General features: G+C 37.8%; 10 protein-coding genes across 10 annotated transcripts; 7 read left to right on the forward strand and 3 right to left on the reverse strand.

Annotated features, from left to right (window-relative positions):
• Positions 1-1190: 1190 nt before the first annotated feature.
• Positions 1191-1972, reverse strand: GCK72_011925 (uncharacterized protein; the record flags this gene model as incomplete). Its single annotated transcript, XM_053728758.1, has 3 exons — positions 1191-1484; positions 1530-1771; positions 1819-1972. The coding sequence occupies 3 exons, from the start codon at positions 1970-1972 to the stop codon at positions 1191-1193; spliced, it is 690 nt and encodes a 229-aa protein (XP_053588335.1).
• Positions 1973-3691: 1719 nt separating this feature from the next.
• Positions 3692-4236, forward strand: GCK72_011926 (uncharacterized protein; the record flags this gene model as incomplete). The annotated part of the gene is made up of 3 exons (XM_003103032.2): positions 3692-3796; positions 3842-4004; positions 4052-4236. 3 exons carry the CDS (start codon positions 3692-3694, stop codon positions 4234-4236), a joined length of 453 nt encoding a protein of 150 aa, XP_003103080.2.
• A 54-nt stretch (positions 4237-4290) lies between these two features.
• Positions 4291-5294, reverse strand: GCK72_011927 (uncharacterized protein; the record flags this gene model as incomplete). The annotated part of the gene is made up of 4 exons (XM_003103033.2): positions 4291-4430; positions 4925-5029; positions 5076-5189; positions 5237-5294. The coding sequence occupies 4 exons, from the start codon at positions 5292-5294 to the stop codon at positions 4291-4293; spliced, it is 417 nt and encodes a 138-aa protein (XP_003103081.2).
• A 1388-nt stretch (positions 5295-6682) lies between these two features.
• GCK72_011928 (uncharacterized protein) lies at positions 6683-9921 on the forward strand (the record flags this gene model as incomplete). The annotated part of the gene is made up of 11 exons (XM_053728759.1): positions 6683-6722; positions 6771-6845; positions 6891-7197; positions 7245-7460; positions 7515-7730; positions 8357-8512; positions 8559-8630; positions 8684-8771; positions 8823-8924; positions 8968-9428; positions 9510-9921. The coding sequence occupies 11 exons, from the start codon at positions 6683-6685 to the stop codon at positions 9919-9921; spliced, it is 2145 nt and encodes a 714-aa protein (XP_053588336.1).
• A 297-nt stretch (positions 9922-10218) lies between these two features.
• GCK72_011929 (uncharacterized protein) lies at positions 10219-11405 on the reverse strand (the record flags this gene model as incomplete). Its single annotated transcript, XM_053728760.1, has 3 exons — positions 10219-10499; positions 10596-11259; positions 11361-11405. The coding sequence occupies 3 exons, from the start codon at positions 11403-11405 to the stop codon at positions 10219-10221; spliced, it is 990 nt and encodes a 329-aa protein (XP_053588337.1).
• A 3062-nt stretch (positions 11406-14467) lies between these two features.
• GCK72_011930 (uncharacterized protein) lies at positions 14468-15751 on the forward strand (the record flags this gene model as incomplete). Its single annotated transcript, XM_003103091.2, has 6 exons — positions 14468-14638; positions 14688-14812; positions 14892-15173; positions 15227-15473; positions 15523-15594; positions 15641-15751. 6 exons carry the CDS (start codon positions 14468-14470, stop codon positions 15749-15751), a joined length of 1008 nt encoding a protein of 335 aa, XP_003103139.2.
• A 389-nt stretch (positions 15752-16140) lies between these two features.
• GCK72_011931 (uncharacterized protein) lies at positions 16141-16470 on the forward strand (the record flags this gene model as incomplete). Its single annotated transcript, XM_003103057.2, has 2 exons — positions 16141-16280; positions 16323-16470. 2 exons carry the CDS (start codon positions 16141-16143, stop codon positions 16468-16470), a joined length of 288 nt encoding a protein of 95 aa, XP_003103105.2.
• Positions 16471-20221: 3751 nt separating this feature from the next.
• Positions 20222-23301, forward strand: GCK72_011932 (uncharacterized protein; the record flags this gene model as incomplete). The annotated part of the gene is made up of 8 exons (XM_003103065.2): positions 20222-20270; positions 20650-20850; positions 21185-21312; positions 21359-21736; positions 21787-22050; positions 22095-22770; positions 22820-23106; positions 23155-23301. 8 exons carry the CDS (start codon positions 20222-20224, stop codon positions 23299-23301), a joined length of 2130 nt encoding a protein of 709 aa, XP_003103113.2.
• A 376-nt stretch (positions 23302-23677) lies between these two features.
• Positions 23678-25466, forward strand: GCK72_011933 (uncharacterized protein; the record flags this gene model as incomplete). The annotated part of the gene is made up of 9 exons (XM_053728761.1): positions 23678-23711; positions 24293-24398; positions 24454-24527; positions 24582-24646; positions 24697-24859; positions 24902-25039; positions 25117-25149; positions 25204-25307; positions 25353-25466. The coding sequence occupies 9 exons, from the start codon at positions 23678-23680 to the stop codon at positions 25464-25466; spliced, it is 831 nt and encodes a 276-aa protein (XP_053588338.1).
• A 50-nt stretch (positions 25467-25516) lies between these two features.
• On the forward strand, positions 25517-26938 carry GCK72_011934 (uncharacterized protein; the record flags this gene model as incomplete). Its single annotated transcript, XM_053728762.1, has 9 exons — positions 25517-25528; positions 25667-25789; positions 25839-25895; positions 25944-26000; positions 26047-26103; positions 26220-26282; positions 26340-26396; positions 26445-26693; positions 26741-26938. The coding sequence occupies 9 exons, from the start codon at positions 25517-25519 to the stop codon at positions 26936-26938; spliced, it is 873 nt and encodes a 290-aa protein (XP_053588339.1).
• Between the last annotated feature and the right edge of the window lie 370 nt (positions 26939-27308).

Here is a 27308-nt window from a genome sequence, read left to right on the forward strand (position 1 = left end):
CTCCAGAAACATGCTCTAAAAAGAACAAGTAACACTAAGTTACTCGGCCGTTCAGTTGTTTGTGTTTCTCTCCTCTTTCATATTTACCATCGAAAAATGTAAGGAAACGGAGGGAAACGAAAAAAAGAAGAGCGTCAACTGCTGCTGTGCTCTGATGCTCTGCCGTGAGAAGATATTTCTCTCACTCTTAGACTCAAGCTCATCTTTTTCGTTGTCGAGTTTCTCGTTTTTTGTTGTGCTGTCGGTTGGGGGCAGCAGTTGGAATAAGAAGCCAAAAAAAAAGATGACGGAGGATGAGTATATTGAGTGCACATGAAAAGGTGCCCATCAGATTTTTTTCTGAAATTGAAATGCATCGAGACCACGCCCATTTTCGGAAGCTATCGGTATACTGTAGGATAAATGAACAGAAAGTATGAAGTTCTTATAGTTTCTGTATAAACAATTAGGTCAAAGAATGTTTTGTGGGAAAACAAAAGTAAAATATCATTCAAGTATCACTAGATCTCGTAAAGCGGAACTACCTACAATGATGTGAAGCTAGAAACCATATCTGCCAACACCAAAATACCATCCTTCACCAACCTTTCCCAAAATAAAATTTGGCGAAACACACGCAGGCAGTTCGTTTGTATGTGTGTGTGTGATGACGAAGTGAATGTCCCGGACTGCCCACACTCTCTGCCTGCGTCTTCACTTTCAGTGTACTCTATACAACGCGGCAGCCAGCCCCAGTCAGTTACCCGCCGCAGTCAGTGAACGAACAAGTGCGGGCCGCGCGTGTTTTTAACGTGATCTACATGAGGGGGAAGAAGATAATGAGTTTGGAAGAAACAAGTTCTATTAACAGATCCAGCCGAAATTTTGAAACTGTGAATGATATTTCAAAGACTAAGTGACAGCTGTATCTTCAGGATATTGTCATGAGATCCATAAGACATTCGAATGACATTCACCCTCTTGGTAGTCTTCAATTAATTATCAATTATATTTCTGAAAACTAATGTGACAGAACCAATGACACATAGCCACAGTTTGAAAACTGAATATCTTAAAATGCAGTAGACTGAAAGTCCTCAACTGTAAACACTCTCTATTTGAATTCCAAGTGTATAGGGTATCCAGGATTTCTAACTGATTTATGTTTTGAACTATATCAATTTATAAGAGCATTACAATAATCAAATCAATCAGTTGGTGAGAACATTATGCTTGTCGAACATTTTGATAGTGTTGAAAATTTGTTCACGATCCTTAGTGCAATCCAACGTGTTCAAGTTATTCACAACGATAGCGTACGCATCGAACTCCTTGCTATGCAAGAAAGTCACCGCTTCTGGGAATGCCTGGTCAATCTTGTCAGCTTCTGAATCATCGAGAAGAAGTGCCTTGGCATCACTGACGGCTTTCTTGGCGTTGTTGAAGATGTGGCATGCCCAGACAACACGATCTGGTGAGGCATCAGCGTACATTTGGGCTTCGAGCTGCAAAAGAATAAGTGTTGAAAGATTGAAGATTGGAACACTTACGTTGTTAGCGTACTCCTGTCCCTTTGGTCCCAACTTGGCAACTTGTTCCTTATATTTTCCGTACATTGTCTCGTATGGTGCGGCAAGTGCTGGGTAACTCTTCTTGATGATTGCAATCAACTCATCGTAATTCTTCGGCTCGAACTGTCCAGCATGATAGTCATTGACCATTTTGACGGCTTGTGTCTTCTGCTCTTCGGTGATTTTCTCAATTGGTTCCCACACATAAGATGGCATGAATTCTAAAAAAACTCTTGCTATTTTTAAATATTTTTTGTTTAAAACCTACGTTTATAAGCCGAGTAAGCCTTGAGGATCTGATCCAGCTTCTCAACAGTGAACACCAAATTCGTGAAATCCGCCTCAGTCATCTGCTCGCCGGAAGGCCGTCCGGAAACAACTGTGGCCAGGAGCATGAGAGCACAAACTTTCAGCGAACACATCGTAAAACACAGATTTGTTTCAATTTACCCTGAAACCAGAAAATAATGAAGTTGAAAACAGAAGATTCAAAAATACTGAAACTGTTTGAAATGAAATGTACGGGATTTATAGTTTTGTACCGGTTTATATAGATTGACAGTGTTGAGGGTGGGTTCCAATTCGAGGGATTACGTTTCTTTTTTGAAAGGGGATGGGTGATAACCAATGAGCAGATTAATTGGTCAAACACTATGCATTTTGAAGGGAATCAAAAGCAGAAGAGAGATGTTGAACCTGTAAGAAGAGTGTACCACGGTGTCATTGATTATCCCACATAGAGTACTAGCCAGAAAGAATTCGACACTTGCAGTTTTTAGTTGATAATTGACAACTTTGGGAGTATGAGACGGTCTTCCTGGTGGTATTACAATATCTATTGATTATGGAGTGTATAGATCAGAAGCAGACCTTCATTTTTGTAGTTGACAACATTTTTGTACAGGCACTCCCTAGAGAGTTATGGTTATTTTAAGACGACAGATCAAAAATCTCTCTATTTTGCACTGAAATTGGTCGATTTGAGGGAGAAATTACTTTCTTGATACATAATTTTTAAAGAGTGCCCGTACAAAAAAGTTGTCAACTACATAAATAAAGCTCTACCTTTGTTCTGTATGATACATTAAAAACCTACTTGATGGGATCATCAATATGACACACTCTCAAAGTTGGCCAATTTTCAACTGAATTTCCTAAGAAGTTACAGACAGTCAGTTTCTCCTCCTTCGCACTGAAACAAGGGAACATTTGCGAGAAATTACTTTGACGATTGATAACTTCTTGGGATGTTCTCGTACAAAAAAGCAGTCAACTACAAAAATTAAGCTCTGATTGTGATCTATGCACTCCATAAACAATAGATATTGTGATACCGTCAGGAAGGGCGTCTCATACTCCCAAAGCTGACTACTTTCAACAAGAAAATATAAGTGTCGCATTCTTCCTGTAGTAGATTTTTGAGCTGTTCACTTTTATTGAGATTTGAGAACTTGACAATTTACAAATTGAGTTTCAGCTTTTGTGTTTGAAAATTTTGTCTCCTGTTCACGAGTCCATAAATATTACACGGGACGATTTGATTACTATAGATATGGCCATTCCCACAACATGTGTTCAACATGTTTCCGCTTTCCCAGTGTTCTCACACACCACAATTAGTTATTTTCTACACCGTCGATCTCGTTTTTGAATCGAGAAGAGTTTGTGATCAAAAGAGGGATAATCCGGTTCTAATTGAACATTGCCATATACTCTTCTTTTTAAACTCATTCAGGTCACATTTAATAACGAACAAAATACAGATTGATTGGATATATTGTAGTTTAAGGGAGCAAATGTTCTACTGGTTCTCATTGAATTTCAGTTTCTCTCGATCCCTTAAGAAACTTTGAAAAGTGTTATACTTCCTTACTAACTCGTGATACTATCTATCTTTGAAAGTTGTTATCTGGAAGGATCTGAAGATTCTACCTGAGAACAAATGGCACTTTCCTCTCGCTTCGTTTTGTTTTGTTTTTTCTCCCTCAAAAATATCTTCTTTTGCCGTTGTAATGTGAAATAGTAGAGGAAGAGGAGGAGTGTATCCGAGATAAGATGCCAACAACCCCAACACCACTTCTACACTTTTCATTTTGGCGGAACTTTTTTGAAAAACTAAAATCATGAATTCTCCGTCGAGAATGTTGTTTTATTTTCTGATATTACTATTGGTTCAAGAGATTGCTTCTGAAAATGGTCTTGATGTCAACGCACTCAGTGGGAAGAGTAAGAAATTCTTTTTTGATGTGAGTTGACCTCTACATGCATTTTCAAAAAAGGAGATTCTTCAGATGACGAAACAAGTTATGGGAGTACCTTCATTGAAACCAGAAAACCTCGCAGCTCAAGCCTTCTTCCGCCAGTTTTTGGACAAGTACACAAAGTTAGATGATAAGATTAAGAATGATATGACACAACACGTTCCAAAGGCTACGAAACTTTTTGATGCAGCTGGTAAGTTTCTGGTCTTCGATATCTCATACCACTAATATCTGTTTCAGCTAAGAAATTCAACATCGACCCATCCAGCGCCTTCAAAATGCTTTCCACTTTCTTTGAAACTTTCAAGAAGGGAGCATCAAGTGAGATGGCATCGAAAGGACTTCAAATGGCCGGAAAACTGTTGGGAGGAAAGAGTGGAGGCGGAGGTGGTGGACTTCTCGGATTCTTGGGAAACCGTAAATAAACCTTTCTTTATTGTTTTATAATTCAAATGATAACTTCAAAGATAAATCGATTATTAGTTTTCTTGAAACTGCTTTTCATCCAGAACAGCTTTACCAATTATCCCACGTGTCGGTGGAATATGTTTCTTGCATGTTGGTTTTCCATCCTCAACTTGACATTTTTGAGATGGAGTGCACACGACTGCAGCGCACGCTGTAAAATATCGTTGTTTGGGAGTGATGACGATAACTACAGTACCTTCCCAAAGGTTGTAAACTTTGGCCAATTCAGTTGAAAATTGGCCAACTTTGAGAGTGTGTCATATTGATGATCCCATCAAGTAGGTTTTTAATGTATCATACAGAACAAAGGTAGAGCTTTATTTATGTAGTTGACAACTTTTTTGTACGGGCACTCTTTAAAAATTATGTATCAAGAAAGTAATTTCTCCCTCAAATCGACCAATTTCAGTGCAAAATAGAGAGATTTTTGATCTGTCGTCTTAAAATAACCATAACTCTCTAGGGAGTGCCTGTACAAAAAAGTTGTCAACTACAAAAATGAAGCTCTATTTTTAATCTGTATGATTCATTAAAAATCTATTAGGTGTGACAATCAGAACTACCATGATACACTCTCAAAGTTGGACAATTTCAACTGAAAACGGCCAAAGTTCGTATACTTTTGCACGGCACTGTATAACTTACTGTTCGGAGTTTCACAGGTAGCAATTTCTTTACACGATCTTCCAATACAAGGGCGCACTCGCTCTACACAGACTTGTGGTGCCTTGCATTCCATTCGAGCGCAACCTGAAATTAAAAATACGTTTATTTTTTGAAACCTGGAAATTCGTACCGTTTGCCTCTATTGGAAGACAAGCCAAAATCGTTCGGCATGGTGGCTTAATACAAGGTCCCGGTCTCTCATCACAAAATGTGCCAGGTGGACAAAATTTGTCAATACAATTGTCTTTAAAATAATATATTCTTATTTGGTGGAAATAATTAGAAACATACCTGCTCGACAAACACAGACAAGTACTGTAAGAACAAGAAATTGAGAAAATGAAATCATTAGTTATGTATGAATGATAACAGCGTCCTTCCAATTCGCATTTAAATACTTTAATGTAGACAAAAGAGTTCAAAGTTGGTTAAAAACTAGATTCGATAAAAGATGACAAATGATAATTTCTTTATGCAGAGGGGAAGGTCATTATGATAAACGAGGTCGACTAGAATGAGGAAAGTTTTTGTTGAATAACAATAGCTGTGTGAAAAAAAAACTATATTTAATTAAGTAGATTATCAAAAACGACAATTCCTATTTTCAGTTAACGTGATGAAGAGTGCTCATGCTATGCACAGTACTGACCATAAAGAATGCGACACTTACAGTAATGATCAACTTTGAGAGTGTGAGACGGCCTTCCTGATGGTATCACAATATTGATTGTTTATGTAATGTATTGATAACAATTAGAGCTTGATTTTTGTAGTTGACAACTTTTTTGTACGAGTACATCCTAATAAGTTACAGGCAGTCAATCTCTCCTTTTAGCACTGATAAAATGCAACCAAAATTACTTTGACGATTGATAACTTCTTAGGATGTGCTCCTACAAAAAAGTTATTCACCATAAAAATGAAGCTCTGTTTGTGATCTATACATTCCATAAATAATCAATATTGTGATACCATCAGGGAGGCCGGGCCACATTCCCAAAGTTGTCTATTTTCCACTAAAACCTGTAAGTGTTGGATTCTTTATGGCTAGTACTGCACCTACTATTAATGCCAACCTTGCAAATTTCAGAAAATCAGACCTGCAATTTTCATAAATACAGAATTAATATTATATTGTTTACAGTCTCAGAAGTAACTTTGATTTTCTATTTTCAGCCTCATCGAAATCATGCGAATTCTCTATTTTTACAGACCATCATTGTTTGTTTTTAAAGAAATGTGTCTATTTATAGCCTCTTTGAACTTTCATCTAGTTCTTGAAGTTCCTTAGCTTGTTGTTATTATCACATGGATTAAGTGTTCAATCAAACAAAAACTATTACATTTAATTCATCAATGATCAAATCAAAATTTGATCTTTTATATGACATCACCCTATCACCTACTTTCCATTGTTTTCGAGAGGAGGACTGTTCTTTGAATTGACTTGGATACTGGAACTGATTCAAACTATATCTTCTCTTTCTCTTTTCTGATGTCACTGTTTTTAGGTACATGAGAGAAGAGAATAATAATTGAAACCCCCATAAATATCCCGCTGATTAGAAAATGGAAGGGAAACAAGGAGGGGAGGTGTCTGGGCGACGGCTACATATAAATATAACAAAAAACAGGGAGTGATTTGTCAATTGGTTATTTTCGATATTCGATCTATCTCTATCCTTCTTCTAGTACTCCATTACTCTTCCTTTGTCATTTGGATTCCTATGCACCATCATGTGGATCCCCATTCTAGTCTATTTCTGTATTTTGACAGGTAATTTATATTTTTTTCAATTTTTGATCAATTGTTTTGTAGTTTTAGGTCTTGTTGAACCTCGTGAACTGATGCTCAGAAGAGCATGTCAAACGGATCCAACATTCTCCTTCTGTCGCAATCGTAAGCAGATTCTTTAAGTTTCTACCATTATGAATATATATTTAGACATGAAAACGGCTGAAATAAGAACTGAGTCTCAAAAGAAGCGAGATGTGTTCCTTCAATGGGCATTTGTCGCAGCGAAAGATGAACAAGACATCGAAGACGTGGATGAGCTTGAAACGACTAGAAAGACTGCTTACAGTATCCCAGATTATTGTACCAAGTATGCAGCGAACTTCAAAACTTATTGCACTAATGGCCATCTCGAGAAGTTGGAAGGTCTACTGACCCATTTTTGTGGAAGCTACATGAAAAACTGCAATGTCGCAGGAAAAGTAGAAAAAGTCACAGAGACTGGAAAAACAGAAGAGTGAGTACTTAAATTGGAATTGTTCGATAAGCCAAGTACTATTACAGAGTGTTCCCAACTCCAACACCATTCTACTCAACTACCGTTGGTCCTGCACCGAAAACCACCTATTGTGATGGGAACGCTCAAAAATTCAAGAAAGAATGCGAGAAAGAAGGTTTCACGCCAGATCGTTTCTGCCGAAAGTATAGAGAGCTTTGTGGGAAATTGGAGAAAGTTGATGCGGATACAACGAAAAGTGTCGATGATGATTTAGACTCTTTGTGAGTTTTTTTTAGAAATCGGATTATTTTGAGGAAACCATTCGATGTTTTCAGAGAAACACCAGATGAGTTTGAGGAGCATGAAAAACAAGACATTGCCGTTACTCCGAAACCAGAAGAAGTAGAAGGACAAGGAGCAGGAACTGATGAAGTGACGGCCTACTGTATAAACTATAACGAGAACTTTAATTACTTTTGTGTTGGTGACATGGCTCCAGAACACGAGAAGTTCTGTAATTCGTACAGAAAGAACTGTCCGGATCGCGTTTCGTGAGTTATACCTTGGATGGTTCTTTTTTGAAAAAACTATTTATCATTGAATCTCATTTATTGTTGCTTTATTATTGTTATGCTTTACACTTTTATTTGGAATGCTTTATATTTTTGAATGAAGAATGTTTTTTTGGAATGCTCTGTTTGCACGAATAGTTTGAGTTCTTCTGTTGAATCATTTTACCGTTAAACCTCCAATAGAGGTTCCCCCAGCAACGCTTATTTAACGCGATGTATCTTTTTCTCAGAGGAGATATCAAAAAGTTGTCAACAGACAAAATATAGCTGGATATTTATAAAATATCTCTTCGGTTGAAACAAATTTGATACCTCTCAAGGCAGTGGAGATATTGTGCTCTAAACTATTGGGGCACCTCTGTTAGAGGTTTTACAGTATTTCATAATTTTGCCACTGTGCCAACTACAGTATGACAGAGTGAATCTCCTGATTTGGACACTATTTTAGAATACCGGTTCCTCAATTGGTAAAAAAGAAACAAAATTAGCGCCACGCCTCTCTTTCGCGACACTGTAACTATTTAGACACCAACTAGTTTCTAGATGTCGTGTTGCTTAATAGCTCTAGTACTGTTATCTCTGACATTCTTTTCCTCCCCTTACAGACTGAAACAGTCCGGATCGTTCCTGGGAAACGAAGGTGGAAGTGAAAGGTCTCAAGAAGGAGCTTCCTCATCTTCAGATGACAAAACCTATTTATACAAAGGATCAAAGAAAGAGTATTGTGAGAAGTTCAGTGTCAACTATGAGTACTATTGCAAGTGGGTTATATGGTTTCAGTCACTTTTAAAAATACAAACTATTCAGAGGGCCCATTGAAAATGCTGAGATATTCACAAAGTTCTGCCCGTCCTATAAAAAAGCGTGTGTCAAAAATCAGTAAGTATTTTCGTCTTAAAACGTGCAACATGCTACAAAAAATATGATTACAGGGCTCCAGCCAACCCATTCTCCGCTTCTAAAGGTCAAATAAAAGTATCCAGCGGAGGAGATTCAGATTTTCCAGATGTAGACCATCCAGTTCGTTTTTAATACATATAATAATAGTTTTGATCTACTAAGTTATTTCAGAAAGAGGGAAGATCAAAATCATCAAGAAGGCGCTCCAGGAAACTCAAAAAACGACCGTGTTCCGCGGATTGTGACGAAAGAATATTCCCACACTGCACAAAAGTAGGTCTGAACTGACAATGACATGCATTAATTATTGTTCTAGGAATGTAAATGTGACTATGATTATCCAGCTGTTCAAAAGTTCTGTAATCCTCCGCCACTTCCAATGTTTTTGAATACATGCCGCTTATGGTATTACGGATGTCCGAAATACGAGCAATACCATTACGCATCTCAATTCATCTACTCGAAAGCAGAGAAAGGAAAAGTTTTGGAAGGTCCGAAGACTCAAACTACATTCCAATTATTGGCTCCGTCTGGGGAAACTCTACCGTATAAACCTGCGAGATTTAAAAGGGAGACTGATATGGTATTGTGGCCGAAAGAGCCGGAAATTGAGAGTATGGATAATAATAATAATAATCCTATCATGGGAAATGCGACTGTGGATTTTTCGATGGACGAAAAAGCAGTGGAAGATGGGGATAAGATGGTGCAGTTGAAAAATGGGACAACGATTCACCTTGTAGCAGCACCGCCTCTTCCAAAACAAAATAAAGCAAAGTGAGTTTTCTAGAGAGAGTTTCATGAGAAATGATAATATCAGAAAGTTTGAGAGATCATTTGAAAGAATCAATTTTTCAGAGACCAAGTCTTGAAAGACTCCAAACCTGCTGTTCCAAATCTTCCACGAATCAAAAAGACAACTGGTGGAGAAGCTGTTCCAGTTTACTCAGACAGTGTATTTTCCAACGCCCTGGCTCAATACAATTCTCTAACGGACTCCCGTGGAATTCTTCATCGTCCTCGCAGTAGATCTCCTTTCACGAAACCGGGTCTCTGGGAGCCGAATCCAGATGATCCACACAACAGAGATCATGCGAATAAGTACTACTACCGACCGGAATCAGTGAACGTTGATTGGCTTCAAGGACAAATTGCGTATGGTGCACATTGGGCTGTGCCGGCTGCAGGAGTTGGAGGCACTGATGGATTCAGTGCTATTCATTTCCCGTCTCTTGGAACATTCCTCAATATTCCAGATGATTATGATTAGTTTTGAAAATACATATTTATTTTGTCATTCTTTTAAAAGTTTGCAATTATGAATGTCTGTAATGAACACTGTCTTGTTTTATTTTAATTTATTGTTGAAAGTTGAAAGATAATTAAGAAAGGAAAGTTATACTATCTAGGAAAAGGAAACAGGACAAAACTGTGAGATGAGATTCGTGGTGATAGAAGGATAGGAACAAAAAAAAAATCAATGAAATAATTCCATGTAAAAAAGATCCCAAAAGAGTAAATATAATGATGATAATAAAATTATGTACACAAAAAAGAACGAGGAGATTTATCGTTTAACAAACATCATAACCAATCGCTTGTAGTCCTCAACTTGAGTCTCGAGGGTTGATACCATAGCTTGTAGTTGTACTTGACGTCTCTCAAGCTGCTCTCGCTCTTCTTTAGCTTCACGGATTTTTGCTTGACGTTTTTGACGAGACTTTTGTGATGCAAGGTTATTCTTGTCACGTTTTTGACGGTAGTCTGATGATGAGTCAGATGATACCGACGATGGCTTGCGGACACGAGATGAGGAGGTGATTGTTGATTCGGAAGATGGTGAGGAAACTGGAAAATTAGGAATAGAAACGATGGTTTTATGAGAAAGAAAATAACAAAGGACTAGACGATGACGTGGAATTTGAGAAGGAATACAAAACTCACTTTTATTGGTGTGCGCAAGTTGTGGGAAGAATTCGTCAATTGGGTCTATATCCGGAGTTGTTACAGTGAGAGGTGAGACGTTGGAGACGGTAGCAATGGAGTCATCGTGGATGTAGGCGTCAAGAGAAGTGATATCACAACTCATCAGCGAATCCAAATCGAGAAAATCTCCATCTGGAGATGAGGCAACTTGTGCCTGAGATGAGGAACTAGAGGAAGTGGCGGATGCAGTGGGAAGAACCGGGGGGAAATCGTATGCATAGTTTGTGTACTCTGGTAGTACGTCAAATTCAAAGGTCGCATTGGACTCGTGGCTCGTGCTCATGTTCATTTCGAAGGAGGGCACGTTCAAATGACTGTTCGCATTCATTTTCGAACGTCGTGTCATTGTTGAAACTGTAGTCGTCGTTTGATTGTCGAGAACCACAATTAACTCGCAATTTGGTGGCGGCGTGAACTGTAGTGGAGACTGCTCGGCAGAAGTGATCTGGTGGAGCTGGGGAACTGTCGTCGTCAGGCAATCCGGCAGATTTCGGCAAGAGTTGAGGATCCGACGATGGTTGTGGTCGGCGTGGACTGCATCCTGAAGCGGTGAGTGAGCCAACGGCGGAAGTGTCGGCGACGGAGGCCAAGCCGAAAACCCGACGGCTAGTGGAGCCGAGAACTGAAAAATAGGAATTGTTTACAGCTTCTCACTTGTGAATGATCAGTATAATGACTGATCAATTAATGTTCTATTCCAGAGGAAGAGGGGATAGTACTCACCGGCTCCGAACTTGGCCTCATCCAAGTAGCAACATTGTTGTTCATGGAACATGTTATAGTCGGCGAATGTGTTTGCGTGATACATTGTGAATTGAAGAAATCGTCAAGACCGTCGAAGTCTAGTGACAAACGAGCTAGCGACTAGCTGATCGGGTGAACTCTCTCTGTAACAGCTTGATTGGAATGTTAAAAGTCTGCAAAAGATTTTGAAAAAAAATTATACTAGTATATGCTATTAATTGCCACGCCATCGTCATCTATTTCTCTTGTTTCATAAAGATTAACATACCGGGAGAAGGTGATGAAGGTTCGCTGCTTTGCGTTTTGGAAGCTCCTAGGAGGCGGACGGTGGTGGTCTGGGGACCTTGTTGGTGGTCCCTGTCTGTAAAACACCACCGTTGACGCATGTTGTCAAAGCAAAAAAACAACAAAGAGCTTCTAAGACCAAAGAAGGTTAAAAAAGTGTCACCACTCGTAATGTTCGTCAAAACGAAGGAATGAAGGCGAGGGAAACACGCGGTGGAAGGAAAAAAACGAAGCGAGCGGTCTCTCCGCCCAGTATTGCACAACATTTGGCAAGATTTCACATGATGTCACTCGATTAGAAGCAGGCGACGAGAGTAGACGAGGAAGAATGCTTCGGATGGAGATGCAGAGAAGTCAGATAGGTGTTAGACGCCGACCAGCCGGCGGAATTGTGTATTCGTGTTAGGGTGAGGACGGGGAGAGAAAGCGACTAGAGAGATGAAAAGGAGACAGAGACCAATAAATAGACCACGCGAGGAGAGAGAGTGTGTACCAAAAGATCAGCACTTTTTGACCATCAAAACACTGAGCATTTGAATAACGAAGATCATTGCAACGAATTAAGACTCAGATCTGATCTCGGATTGGAAACTGATGAAAGAGAAAAAACTAACACAATCAAGATCAAAAAGGCGACTGTCAAAAAGACCGTGGGTCAATTTTATGTTGAAGTTACCAGCCATGGAAAGCTTTTGCTTCTTCAGGAGGCCTTCTTCAGGAGGTAGATTGGTCGATGTTTAGAAATTCAGATCACTTTGTAAATCTACGGCCGAATGTACGACAGCCTTAGTTTGAACCTGTTATAATGGTGACTAATCGTCATACATTGTGTCGTATTTGTCAAACTTGACATGTTTTACAATAAGGAATATACTGTCAGTTTTTCCAGTGATGAGTAAGAACAAGAAATATTAAGAAATCAGGACTCAAACTATTTGAACTGTGTATTTCTAACCAATTTGAACATAGTACACAGGTATAAAATCATTTATTATGTACAATACATTATAATCAAAGATTTGGATACAGTAAAGTTTCTAATAGAGGTGCCCAAAAGTTTGAAGCACAATATCTCAACTACCTTGAGAGGTATCAAATTTGTTTCAACCGAAGAGATATTTTATAAATATCCAGCTATATTTTGTTTGTTGGCAACTTTTTGATATCTCAGTTGAGAAAAAAGATGTAGCGCGCTAAATGGGGTTTGCTGAGCATTCTTTACAAAAAGTCTTTGAACAGGAGGGTCTTTTGTTTATTCTGAATGTTGACACGAATTCGACCGGAAGCTTAATTTTTTGCATTTTGTAACATTTGATCAAACTTTTCTTCATAGTATCCTTGCTGGGGAGATATAAACCTATTAGCTTCTTCATATACATTTGGAATCTCTTTTGAGTTACATACAACCAATAGTGGAACTTTGATCTTTTTCATTTTTCTAAAACGTCATTTTTCCTTTTTTGAGAAAATTGAAAACTGATAAAAATGGTTTCTGAGTAATCCTTTCAAATATTTACAATTCTCTTGATACCCGTCTCTTTACTCACCTATATTATCACACATCGCGAATAGTACGACTAAAGAAAATAGGAAAACGACTAGTCGAAAGATCACGTGAAGATCATCGTAGAGAAAAATGAGAGTTGATGAAGAAAGTGTCCCATTTATATAGATATGGACATGGGTGCAATATTGTGCAAGAGTGTGTCATGTCACATGTTTTGTAGGGGTCTGCGGGAAAGAGTGTACGGTATGTTATGTAGTTTGTAGAGTGAAACTAGACTTTCATTTTGTTGAACAGATGCAATAGTTTGAAACTATTAGTTTCTTCACGAGATTTTCCATTTTTGTTCAAATTTATGATCTCAATAGTTTTAACTCCGCGATTTCTGATTTCAAATCATGTTTCGCCCCCGGAGGGCTTTGAACATTTTTGGAGAATTTTCTGGACTTAAGATCTCTGAAAGTGAGGACATCGCGACGTTTTAAAATTATTTGGATATCTGGAAAAATAAGATATACAGCCATAAAGTCGTGATATCAACTTTTGTGTAACTTGGCATGAGAAAGATAGCTAAAAAATTAGATTTCAAATTGGATCCCATGGCTTCGAGTTACACTCGAATATTATCGGAATGAAAAAGTTCCGACGCGAAAGGTTCGCGCCACTGATCTACCGAAACGCCCACTCATCATTAACAACTTTCAGAATTGTTTTTGAAACTTCTCAAACCCAAAGATTAAAGCTAGACTTTTGATTTTTTGGCTCTCTTCTTGTTTTGAAAACGCGTCATTCGACAGAGAGCAGCTGGATAAGTTGCTAGGCAACGTTTTAAAGTCAACAAAGCCACTTGTGAATAACAAAAAATGTTGTGCAGTATTTCGCAATCTCGATCAGATATTCAATAACAAAAGGGGTAGAGTGTGTGAATAGCAGGATGTGAATAAAAGATTCAGGGATTTTGACAAAGCAGGTAACAGAAAAACATGGTTTTTGGATCAAGGAATCTGAATTTGGTTGTTGAAAAGGCTGTCTGATAGTGAGTACAAAAAATACACAGGTTTCTACTTTTTGAAGTCTATTTTTATTTGAAATGTTACACGTGAATCTCTCTAACTTTCAAAGGTCAAAAAACATTGTGCCAAGTAGTTTGTGCCATACACATAGCTCTCAAATATTATTGACTTTTTCGTGAAGTTTGTGTCGCGGAGGGCAGAGTGTAGCCTGTTGATTCTGCGATAACGACCTTGAACAAAAGTGTTCATTCATTTCTCTTCGACCACCGCCATTACTTTTTCTAATGGTTCTCCAAAAACTTGTATTCAGTCTTCTGAAATACTATTATTGCATCAAATTCACTGCACTATTATTTATCGGATTTTTGATAAAAGGAAGAGGATTGTTTGAGAAGAAACATAGAGAGAAACCAAGTGTGCTTGAAGGATGGGACAGCAGATATATCAAACTAAAGGTTATTTTTTTACTATTTCGGTTAAAAAATTCATTAAAAATTTATACAGAAAGTAAGACTGCATTATGTTCAAACCGGATCAGATGATAAACCATTGATGCTTTTCATTCATGGATATCCAGAGTTTTGGTATTCATGGAGATTCCAATTGAAAGAATTCGCAAATAGATACAGGTTAGTCAGAGACGCAGGTAGTTAGATTACCAATGAGAAAAAGTGTATGATGTTTTGAATTCATCATCTCCATGTTCAGATGTGTAGCAATCGATCAACGTGGCTACAACTTATCAGACAAACCGAAGCCAGTAGAAAGTTATGCAGCCGACGAGCTAGTTGGTGATGTGAGAGATGTTATTGAAGGACTCGGATACAAGAAAGCAGTTGTTGTCGCACATGATTGGGGAGGTCTTGTCGCTTGGAAATTTGCAGAAGCATACCCCGAAATGGTAGATAAACTAATTTGTTGTAATATTCCTAGACCTGGTGCATTCCGCAGACGACTCCAAAGCAGTTGGTCGCAGTTCAGAAAGAGTTGGTTAGTTTTATATTTAGGTTCTAAATAGAAGGAAACAAAGATACATTTCACAGGTACATGTTCTTCTTCCAAAATAAACGGATCCCGGAACTTCTGAGTACAGCTGATGACATGAAAATGTTGGAAGGAGCTTTTAGAGGAGAGATGGGCATTCGGAACAAGAAAAATTTTACGGATGATGATTTGGAGGCATGGAAATACTCATTCTCCATGAATGGAGCTTCGTTCAAATACCCGATCAATTATTATAGAAATATTTTTAATAATAGTTCTGGCTCATCGAAGGACATAGTTTTGGAGGTAAGGAGTTTGGGTTTTTAAGTCTATACAATTCTTCATTTATCGTCAGATGCCAACACTCATAATCTGGGGAACTGCCGATGGAGCTTTGGACATTGAAGCCGCTGAAGACAGCCTGAAGGTAGGTTCTCCAGATCATAAAACTACATATATCCTGTTCCCATCAGACTCTCCGCAACGGAACTATGAAGAAGGTTCTAGGAGCTTCCCACTGGGTTCAACAAGATGAACCAGAGCAAGTCAACCAGCATATCTCCGAGTTTTTGAGTAAAAACTAGAAAAATTATTTATGCATTGTTCCCAATTATTTAAAAGATAAATACAATATTAATCAAGCTGACCTACTTTCTGCAGTTCGTATCACAAGATTACAAAACTGCTTCCTGGTTTCCTGTTGTAGAACAATTTATCCGTTTCTTTGTCTTCCTGATGTTTATTCTGGTCAAGTTTGACGAATTCGTTTTTGGTGTTTAAGGACACCCACAATCACAAGGGCGCTCATCACATCATTTATTTACCAGGATTGTTTCTAATTACGTGTAGATTTACCCTGTCTGCAAATCATCTCTGTAGTTATTCACGGGACACTATGAGAAACACAAAAACTATAAGTATCCGCCCACATCGATTATATAAGTAATTCTATAGAAAAATGAGACTGAAAAACATGAAATTATTATCAGTATTTTTTGCTTGCCTTCTGGCTGTTTCAGCCTTTTGTATCGCTCAAGATGGAGTGAAAGGGCATTCAATGACATGGACGAAAGTGGAAAGTAAAGGGAATGAAATGTCAAATAGCCAAATGCCGTAAGTTCAACAATCTTTTCCAGAGTGATAATAAAATTTCAGTCATCTCCGTCAAAAACGTTGGTATGGTGGTTTTGGTGGACCATTTGGCTGGGGATGGCGGCGTCCATTCTGGGGATGGCGCCGCCCGTTTTATGGAGGATGGGGCATGCCGTTCGGTGGATACGGATATCCGTTTTGGGGAAGATGAACATATGTTTTTCAAATCTATAATGTTATTTTTGTGCGAGTATTTTAAAATAAGTTGGTTTTCTTTCTTTCAAACATTATCCAAATGACTCACTATGAGAGTGTTGTTTAAAAGTGCGAGGCCCGTCCCACATGTTTCCGTAATGTGATATTTCAATATCCTTTTATTTTTTTACTACTCTTTTTTGATTCTTTTCAGTTTCAAAGAGAAATAAAGATACATAAAATAGTTCATGCATTTCTAGAGCACATTGTCTTTTCAGTTATCCAATTTCCTGTTCTGATCTCAAAAAAAGAAAAAATTCTCCACGAAAGATGTCTAAATGACAGGGAGTTGTAAATCTCATAACTTAAAACTTTTCAAACTTTTGACGATATGGGACATGACCTATGTCATTAGAAAGCTGAGAAAACGCTGATTCCAAATATATATTCAATTTTTGTCCTCAAGGAATAGCATTCGAGAAAAACACGAGGTCAACGTTTGGGCGGTTGACAAGTAATTCTTATTTGTATAAGCTTGCATTTGAGCAGTTCTGATAAGAAAACTTGACTATTTGTTTCAATAATTTAATTTGATTAATGTAGTAGCCTCAACTACAGCTGACCTTGGTACTTTTAGGCATACAAAACAATTTTTAGAATAAACACAAATAAAGATTATAATAGACGAAGAAAAATAACCAATATCCGGTTTCGAGTCATTATCGTTTGTCTCGAATACCAGGTATCGAGGGAAAAAAGTGAAAATATAATTGGAATCAGCGTTTTCTCAGCTTTTTTGTCATTTCAACATTTCATCATAACCCATCAGTTTCTTCTACTCCTCCTTTTCTTATATCCCTCCAGACATTGGCTATCATTTCTCTCAAAAGTTCACAGATGATCGCCCACCCCGTCTAAAGTCTCTTCACTTCTCTTACACTATTAACACATCTAAACAGTTGTCGGAAGAAAGATTTGAGAAAAAGAAGAAGAAGACACAAGGACCACTCTATTTCTTTGTGTGTCATCTGATTAAAGAGATTGTGCAGAGAGAATATAAGAATAACATGTTTCCAATGCGGTTTGCCTGGATTAACTTTTATTTTTATTTTGTCAATTGTTTAGTTTTCTATAGTTTCTATAGAACTCAGAATTTTCGGGTTTTTATTCATTCTCAGATATTTTATTTTAAATAGAGAAAAGATGTCTAGATAATACGAGTTTTTGATAAATCTTTGCGGTATGATACAAAAATTCTTGAAGATTACTTTCTCTGTCTTCTGCAAAGCTATTATACAACAATATGTCTATAAAACAATCAATTTATTTATTTTGAGGTGTCCAAACATGTCATTAAAATAAGATTCGTTATGTCCTTCTTTTTTGTAGGTAGCAAGATATTTTGTAGTTTCAAGAAGCTACATCATTTTGAATTTCATTATTTTCAGTATTTAGTTTCATTCATTCTTATGTATGAGAATTTCGGTGAATGCTAAAAAAGTAGAAAACGTTTTTAATTTTAAAAGATTTCTCAACAGCAATAAATAGTTTAAAATGACTATCATTTTCAGGCCTCCGTCACTTTCCAACCGGATTATTCAAATTTGAATTCAAAATTCAGAATGTTTTTGTCCATTCAATTCCCTAGACGCCTCTTTTTCTCTCATCATTCGAACCTGAAAACAAATGGAAATAGAGAAGTAGAAGAAGCAGCTTAAATCTAATTTATATCATCCTCTTCTCCTCTCTTCTCCATTTTGATTTACTTGTTTCTTTTCCAACTTCTGCCTTTTCTCTCTGCTCCTCTCCTCCCACATTCTGGTCCTTCCTCCCGACCTACCTGTTTTTGAATTCTGATCCAGTCTTCGATGACTTCTTCTCTCTAACTGAAATATATCTATATGTCGGGTGACACCTATCAATTATTTACTTGTTTTTATAAAAAAGAGGAAGGATACGAAGACCCGAAAATTTTTATCAATGCAGAATGTTCTGGCTGGAAATTTTTAGAGCTTTGGAGCCTTAGAAAGATTCAAATGCTAATTTTTCCTGTTTTCTGATTGAAAAGTAATAGATCTCCTTTTGATGTTTCGTTGAAATGTTTGCTGTTACCAGTTTTTAAGATTCCTTGGCAATAAATACTTATATTTTCCTGACGAATCACAAAAACTAAATGTTAACACTATCTTCTTTACTTCTTCTTCTCTTCGAAATGCCAAAAATGTTTATGTTTCTAATTATTTTTCTTAATTTTGTTATCAAAAACACAAGAAATTGATCTTTGCGCTAACCCCTTTTAAATTGCCCGTTATTTTGAACGCCGTCTTCCCCTCTTCATTAAAATCACGAAGCAACTTTTGATCTGAGACTGATAACAGGAAATAAAACTAGTTTATCATTGGTCTCACCTATCAATGTGTGTTTTGATATTACTTTTCTTCTGTTTTACTTCTTAGTATCTCTCCTCTTTTAAATTCATTTAATCTGATAGACCTTCTTTCCTCCAAATAAAGAAAAGCTTTATATATATATATTTATCCGAATATCTTCCTCCCTCACAAAACTTGCATTGCTATTTTTCATATCATCCTTCCTGCCGAAGAGCTTAATATATTCTGATGCATTTTGAGAAGAAACCCTGTGAAGAGACATAGACATACGAAGAAAAAGTAAGAGATGAAAATATGAATGATATGATAATTAGCACACTCCGTTTCGACCAGTGGCCAGTAGCCACCCAACCAAAAGTAGTAGTAGATGAAAGTTGATATTTCCTTTTTTGTCTTTTTTTACGAAATTCCTTGACAAAATTAGATATATCGCTGTTTCCAAGAAATGAATCCATACCATGTTTTCCGTATTCAGATTTACTTCGCTGGAGGTCCAGTTATTTTCGTGCTCTGTCTATCTCAGCTTCTTTTCTTTATTTTTTGAAATTACTACTATCAATACGGCATCTTCGTTTAAGATGAAAACAAGATTAGAGTATTTTTTCCTTATATTTTTTCAGCCGGATTCATTGAATTGGAACTAATTCAATTTGAAATATATCTGAATCTCTAGGGGAAAATTTTGAAATAAAGTATTTTCCAGATGTGTTCAATCTATAGGAATGTCTGCCGCACTTTCCAATATCAGTGACAGCAACATACCTTCAATTGGTAGTTATAAGAAACGAGAAAAGACTGTGTTGTATTTCTTGGTATATAATTACTTTGAGATTTGAAAATCATAGATCTGCGGAATTTTGGAATGTTCAACAACATCTAACGAGTATGAATCATTCCTCGTTCTCTTCAAAAAAGACATCCGCTCTGCTCAATTTGGTTTCGAATATCATCCCCCAATCCATTCCTTTCCATCCTAATCACTAATATATAATATCTTCCTAATTCGTATTTCCGTCTTTCTTTTCTCCATCCTATACATCCCGCCCGCCATTCAATGTACGTCAATGAATTCTCTCACTCTCTTCAGTCTGAACATGGATGAAATGACGAAGAGAAGAGAAAGGGGATTAGCTATCTGAAAACTAGTGATTCCATATTTTTTAGCAGCTCATTCTCTTCATTCTCACCTCTTTTTATTATTTGAGGAAGGGCGACCCCCCCCCCCCCCCCCCCCCCCCCGCCCGTCTTATCCGTTTTTTCTTTTTTCCAAGCATCGTCTTATAAAAGATGTCTGGTGTTCTGTGGGTTACGGTTGGAATCGTGCATTGAATGTTTTCAGAAGTCCACTCACTATTAACCATCTAATTTCGACTGCAGATGGGTTGCGGCCCATCGAGCGGACGACAAAATCCGTCTACGGAGTTAAGTAAGTGAATCTAAAGATCAAAAACTGTGTTTTCTATTTGGGTGAGCCACAATGCCGTCCGTACAAGATCGAACGCATACAACTGAGAAGAATTTAAGACTTTCTAAAAATGTTATCTTTTCCCAATATTCTCATAAGATGAGACAGGAACAGTGTCAATTCCATGCTTCCGAAAGCTTGAGTCCCATGGGACAATGTGATAATGAATAATTCAAATCAAGAAAATGTGTGCTCTCGAACATTTCTAATTTTCAGATTGCGTTAACTAAAGTTACAGTGTGAGTTTCATATCATAAAACTACCCCCGAATGCATTTTTAAACATCAATCCTCAATCCGCGTTCCTTTTTTGACGTAACTCTATTTTACCGAACATTCAGAGAAATCCACATCACGAGGTGCCACATCATCAACCAACTCGACAAGTCATAATCATAAAAACAATAATAACAACAATAATTCCACAACGACATCTGGAACAAAGAAGTCATCCACGCCATCAAATAAACATCACAGTACAAAGAAGAGTCGGAGAAGTAATAGCAAGAAGAATCGATCACCGTCTCCGCAGCCACAGCTTAGTGAGGATAAAATTTGTCAGTTGCATGTTGATTTTTTCTAGATTTTCAGTAGCGGACCTTTCTAGACTTTTTTGTCAATTTTTATCAAAAAATTGCTAGAAAAACTGATTTTCGTGATTTTTTGCATGTTATGTGTGTATGTTTGATCTAAACGTCATTTTAACTTTTGAAAATAGAAACCACATCACTTTCCTTCTTCTCTTCTCCTTTTTTCTGAATCATGGATTCAGATCATTTCCAAGTCGGAAGTTCAACCAATTTCCGGTGCGCACATACACTCACTACTCTAAAAAAATTTCCAATTTCCGTTTTAAAGAGAGACATTTGATTTCAGCCATCAAATCGGCGATTCTCATCCAGAAATGGTATAGAAGATGCGAGGCACGACTGGAAGCGAGGAGGCGAGCCACGTGGCAGATATTCACGGCGTTGGAATATGCAGGGGAACAAGATCAATTAAAAGTTAGTTGTCCAAGTCATCAGATCACTTCCGCATCTTCTATTTCAGCTTTATGACTTCTTTGCTGACGTCATTCGTGCGATGGCCGAAGAAAACGGGAAGACCGGTGGGGATAATGGAAGGAATTCCCCTTTGATGAGCGCTTTGTCACACTATGCGAAACCGTCGTTGATGGATTCAGAAGGGGAGACGGTGAAAAAGATGTTGGAAGACACGTCACCAGTAAACGTGGATATTGATAGAAATTACAAAGGACCGACACTCACACTTCCACTGGATAAACCACAAGTGGCCAAAATGATTGAGGCGTTCAAAGTGAACAAGGTGTTACATCCGAAATATGTGTTGATGATTCTTCACGAAGCAAGGAAAATTTTCAAGGCGATGCCATCTGTTTCTAGGATATCCACTTCGATTTCAAATCAGGTACGTGTCAATTTCAAATTCACTCTAACTTTTGATAACTTTTGTTACAGATAACAATATGCGGTGATCTGCACGGAAAGTTTGATGATTTGTGCATTATCCTCTATAAAAATGGTTATCCATCAGTGGACAATCCATACATTTTCAACGGGGACTTTGTGGACAGAGGCGGACAGTCTATCGAAGTTCTGTGTGTTCTCTTTGCACTGGTTATAGTGGACCCAATGTCAATTTATTTGAATCGAGGAAATCATGAAGATCACATCATGAATTTAAGATATGGTTTTATAAAAGAGTTGTCCACTAAATATAAGGTTTGAATTGGGTTATTTTGATTGAGATTCTGACCTTTTTGCAGGACCTCTCCACTCCCATCACGCGACTACTTGAAGATGTGTTCTCCTGGTTGCCAATTGCTACTATTATTGATCGTGACATTTTTGTGGTACATGGAGGAATATCGGATCAGACGGATGTGGCGAAACTAGAAAAAATTCCACGCCATCGATTCCAGTCAGTTTTACGACCACCTGTTAACAAGGGGATGGATTCAGAAAAAGAGAATCAGGCAGTGAATGTAGATGAATGGAAGCAAATGTTGGATATAATGTGGAGTGATCCTAAACAAAACAAAGGATGTTGGCCAAATGTTTTCCGTGGTGGAGGTTCATACTTTGGTGCCGATATCACTGCATCGTTCCTAGAAAAACATGGATTCAGATTGTTAGTGAGGTCACATGAGTGCAAGTTTGAAGGATATGAATTCTCTCATAATAACACGTGTCTTACTGTCTTTTCTGCCTCAAATTACTATGAGACTGGAAGTAACCGAGGTGCTTATGTGAAATTCATTGGTAAATCAAAACAACCTCACTTTGTACAATACATGGCTAGTAAAACACATCGAAAATCAACGCTGAGAGAAAGATTGGGAGTTGTGGAAGAATCGGCTGTAAAGGAGTTGAAGGAGAAGCTGAGCTCATTTCATACAGAACTACATAAGGAGTTTGACAACGTGGATTTAGAGAAATCAGGTTTGTTATCTTGAAAAAGAAACCATGAAAAATACATCCACTTTTCCAGGAAAACTTCCGATTCTGAAGTGGAGTGAATGTGTTGAAAGAATCACTGGACTCAACCTCCCATGGATCGCGTTGGCACCAAAAGTGTCAATTCTGAGTGAAGATGGCAAGTATGTAATGTACAAAGAAGATCGAAAAATTGCACAAGTCGGAGGGACCCACGCTCAAGAAAAGGATATCGTGGAGTCGTTGTATCGGCACAAAAGCACACTGGAAACTTTGTTTAGATTCATGGATAAAGACAATTCTGGACAAGTCTCCATGAAGGAGTTCATTGATGCGTGTGAGGTGGGGTTGCTCTCTCTAAAAGTGAAATACCTCTTCTCTCATTTTTAGGTTCTTGGAAAGTATACGAAACGTCCACTCCAAACGGATTATATTTCTCAAATCGCCGAGTCCATCGACTTCAACAAAGACGGATTCATTGACTTGAACGAGCTACTTGAGGCATTCAGATTGGTCGACCGGCCACTCTTGAGATAATTTGTTTCCTTCCAATTAATTGTTTTCCCAAATCGTGTAAATTCCGTATCACTTGGTATCATTATTCAGAATCAGAATCACCTCTCACACTTGAAAATTTGAAAGTTTCAGCTAGATTTTGATATCCCTCCCCACTCAATTCCAATTTGTTGTTTTTTTTGTTTCGAATTACTTCTTTCTCTTGCGGGTTTTAATAAATTGGTATTGAATGAACTGTATCTATGAGTCATTTAGCTAGGGAGCACGAAAAAATAGATCGATTTCGTGCGAAATATCCGTCGAATGCATCTGAACAAATAAAGAATTGGATTGAATCACACGGAGCGCCCCCTACCTCCATCGTTTACCAATCCCGGGTTGTTGAGTTTTTCGTATTATGCTGATTATCTTTCTACTTTTTGTGGTCACAGGTAAGATTTCATTGAGCTTACTTGTATAGATACAGAACCATACAGTAACATAGACAACGTGCCCTTTTTCAGTTGAAAACGACTAACTTTGAGAGGGTTTTACTATATCACTAATTGTCACACCAAATAAAATTTTAATGGATCATATAGAACAAAAATAGTGCTCTTTTTTTGTAGTTGACAACTTCTTTGTACGAACAGTCCCTAGAGAGTTATAGTCATTTTAAAACGACACCTCAAAAACCACTCTATCTTGCTCTGGACGTTTTGAGGGAGATATTACTTTGCCTATTGATAGCTTTTTAGAATGTGTCCGTACAAAAAAGTTGTCAACTATAAAAATGGAGCTCTACCTTTGTTCTATATGATCCATTAAAAAGTTTACTCATTGGGAAAATCAGTGATACAGTAACATCTCAAAGTTGGACAATTTCAACTAGGAAAGGCCAAATTGTTTATCTCACTGCGGTATGTGGCGGATTACAGTTACAGTAACCCAGTGATATAGCGTTACAGGCTTTGCTGTAAATTTTAATTTCAAAAAAAAATTTTCGCTTTTTTTACTCTTAAACTAGTTCCAGAACTCGTGTGGGCACAACTTGTCTGTCCTGGAAATACTACTCCATTCGATTATCAAGAATGTGACCCTGAAATTCGATCGGAATGTCCAGCTGGTTTCACTTGCAGGTTTCATATTGTCTATCACAATTACTCCGTATATATAAGTATAACTAAATTTCAGAAAAACTACTGTAAATTTTACTGGCACAAATTTGAATCTTTGCTGTGAAAGTGGAAGAATGACAGTGGGTGATTGTGAGTCTCCAAAAAGGCAAAACGCAAAGTACAGTATCCCTGTTACATTTTCAGGGTTCGCAGAGAAACAGTTGACCCCTGATATTGTACCACAAATACCGTACACTTTGATCCAAACTGTAAGCGACAGAGAAAAATGAAATTAAAATTATGCGTTATAATACTTTAGATAAACTTGGCTCCAGCCAGCTCTCTTCTAAACTTTCCTCCTATTCACGTTGGCGATGAAGTGGTCGTTCTCAGTTTCCCAAGTTATATCACAGGATTAGTTCAGTCGTTTACATTGCCTGCTCAAGTGAATCCTGGCTACATTCATCTCGTCACTATTATTGGTGGGTGGTGATGTGTGTTCTCACATAATCTGTTACCTTTAGACCCTCTCTACAAACCATTCGCCGTGTTGATGAACTACAATATAATAGTCGGACAGCCAACTCAAACAGTCAATGTGACGTCATCACGTTTTGTTGCGTATTTGGATAATAGTGCATCCATGCCGCAATTGGACTCATGTAAGTTTGATATTCAGATGGAATACTGTACATCTTTTCAGACCGCTCGGAATATCTCGTCCTTGTGTACTATACAGCCTCACAAATCTTCTTAGATGGCGCTACACCAAGTAACTTTATCAAATCAAAAAAGATTTGCTCCACCAATAATTCTACTTTTCCAGAAGACATGCTCCTCGGATCCACTTGCTCGGATGCCAAATGCCTCTTGACTAGCTCTGCATTGTCCACGAAACTTAGTCAACCATTGGCTGGAATGGTTTTCTATGTAAGTATTCAAATATAGTTCTTCTTCAACGTTGCCAATTTCCAGATCACCACAAAAAACACTGTGTTCACAACTTCGCAAGACTTCACTTCATCCGCCTTTCCCCTATTCCCCTACTCTCTTATAATAACTCTTCTCGTTCATTATCTTCTCTTGTAACAGCATGTCCAAAAAATGAATTTTTCTGTTTGTTCAGCCGAGTCTTGCCAATGTCATGTAAGGTATAAAATGGCAGAAACATGAAAAGCACAAAAGACAAAAGACATGAAAATTGAAGCTATTCTTCTCTTTTTTACTGTGAGTTTTGTCTCGTTTTTTGTTAAAGTCATTGCTACATTCCACTTTTGTCTCAGTTCCAGACTGCAACTTGCCAAAAGATTTCTGGAGATGTCGGTGACGAAATAGTCATTCAACCTGATATTCTCGTTACAGTCAACCCGAATCCTTTCAACATTCCCACTGTGAATTGGGATGATATTTTGGTATATTCATTAGATACAATGTTACAAACCAATATTTCATGGTATTCAGAAGAATATCCCAACAATTCCACCGCTTGTTCTGCCGACACTAGACCCCAATTTCCTCGTAAGTCCTTTTATATCTGATTTCTTTCTGAATATCTCAATATTCCAGCAAAATCTCCCCACAATTCCTCCATTAGTCCTGCCAACACTTGATCCAGATTTTTGGGTAAGTGAACTGAATATAAACTTGAAACTTCAAAAGTCAACTCTAGAAGAATCTTCCAACGATTCCTCCACTTCAATTGCCAACGTTGGATCCAAAGTTTTGGGTGAGTTCCCACGTGAATTGGAAATTCTACTGAGAGTTTATCTCGGAGTCATTATTCAAAAATTGGCTGAAAAATGCAATTTTGATTTTCGTCAATAATAATTTCTCAATTTACAGCAGAACCTTAACATCCCGACACTCCCACCATTCCAGATTCCGACTCTTGACCCCAACTTCTGGGTAAATTTACAATAGTTTCTACGGTAGAAGTTCTAGCTAACTCAAATAGGTTTTCAGCAAAACTTCAACTTCCCCACTCTTCCACCACTTCCAACTCTCGATCCCAACTTTTGGGTATGTTGTTCTCCATCGAATTGAAAATTAAATATAAATAGACTTCAGCAAAATCTGCCTACAATACCTCCATTTACCTTCCAAACTCCAACGCCCAAAACTGCTCAATGTATATACAAATTGAGCCAAGAATTACAGAGTAATATGACATTCGTGGGGAGCTTAAACTATACATATGTGCAATCTGTTGTTGATGCATTGATTATGCAATCCGTTTCAATCTGTAATGGGTTTCAAACCCAACGATTAACAGATTTGTCCAAAAAATATGGAGTTTTAGTGGCTGACGTTCAAGAGGTGAATCGGCGTCTTACCTAATAGAGCTCTTGACTTTACTCTTTCAGATTGTTCAATACTTCTCACTTTCTGATCTTGAGAAAATGCTTCAATCGATACTTGAAGGAGATTCCGGTCAAATATTCCAGCTTTTCTTCGCAAAAACAATGGAGAATTTGGCGAACCCATCTGTGACGGCGAAGCTTTCCAAAGCATCCACTCAAATCTCAACACTACAATTCGATCTATTAATTAATCCGATTTGATAAACAACAATGAAAATCAATAAATTTTAATAAAGAATGAAACAGAAAGCATGGAATAGGGAAACGGGGGAACAAGTTATGGTGCGGAAAATTTTCGAAAATCAACTTTGGCCACCGCAGATTGGTCGTTTTTGCTGTTTTGTAGCAACTTTGGACACACCATTATATTAAAGAGTTGTTAGGTGTGGGTGGTTGTGGAAGTTGGAGCGGTGGTTGCAGTCTTCTTGCGACGGCACAATTTACTCTCGACAAGCCCTCTTGTATTTCGGTAATCCAGTGCTTCTGAAGCTCAGCCACAATGCGTTTTGTGCGACCGTCGACCGGTTCTGACATATCGTCACTCGGTGCTTGGAAGTTGTTCATCTGATCG

The sequence above is a fragment of the Caenorhabditis remanei genome, chromosome III (assembly GCF_010183535.1).
Source record: "Caenorhabditis remanei strain PX506 chromosome III, whole genome shotgun sequence".
NCBI lineage: Eukaryota > Metazoa > Nematoda > Chromadorea > Rhabditida > Rhabditidae > Caenorhabditis > Caenorhabditis remanei.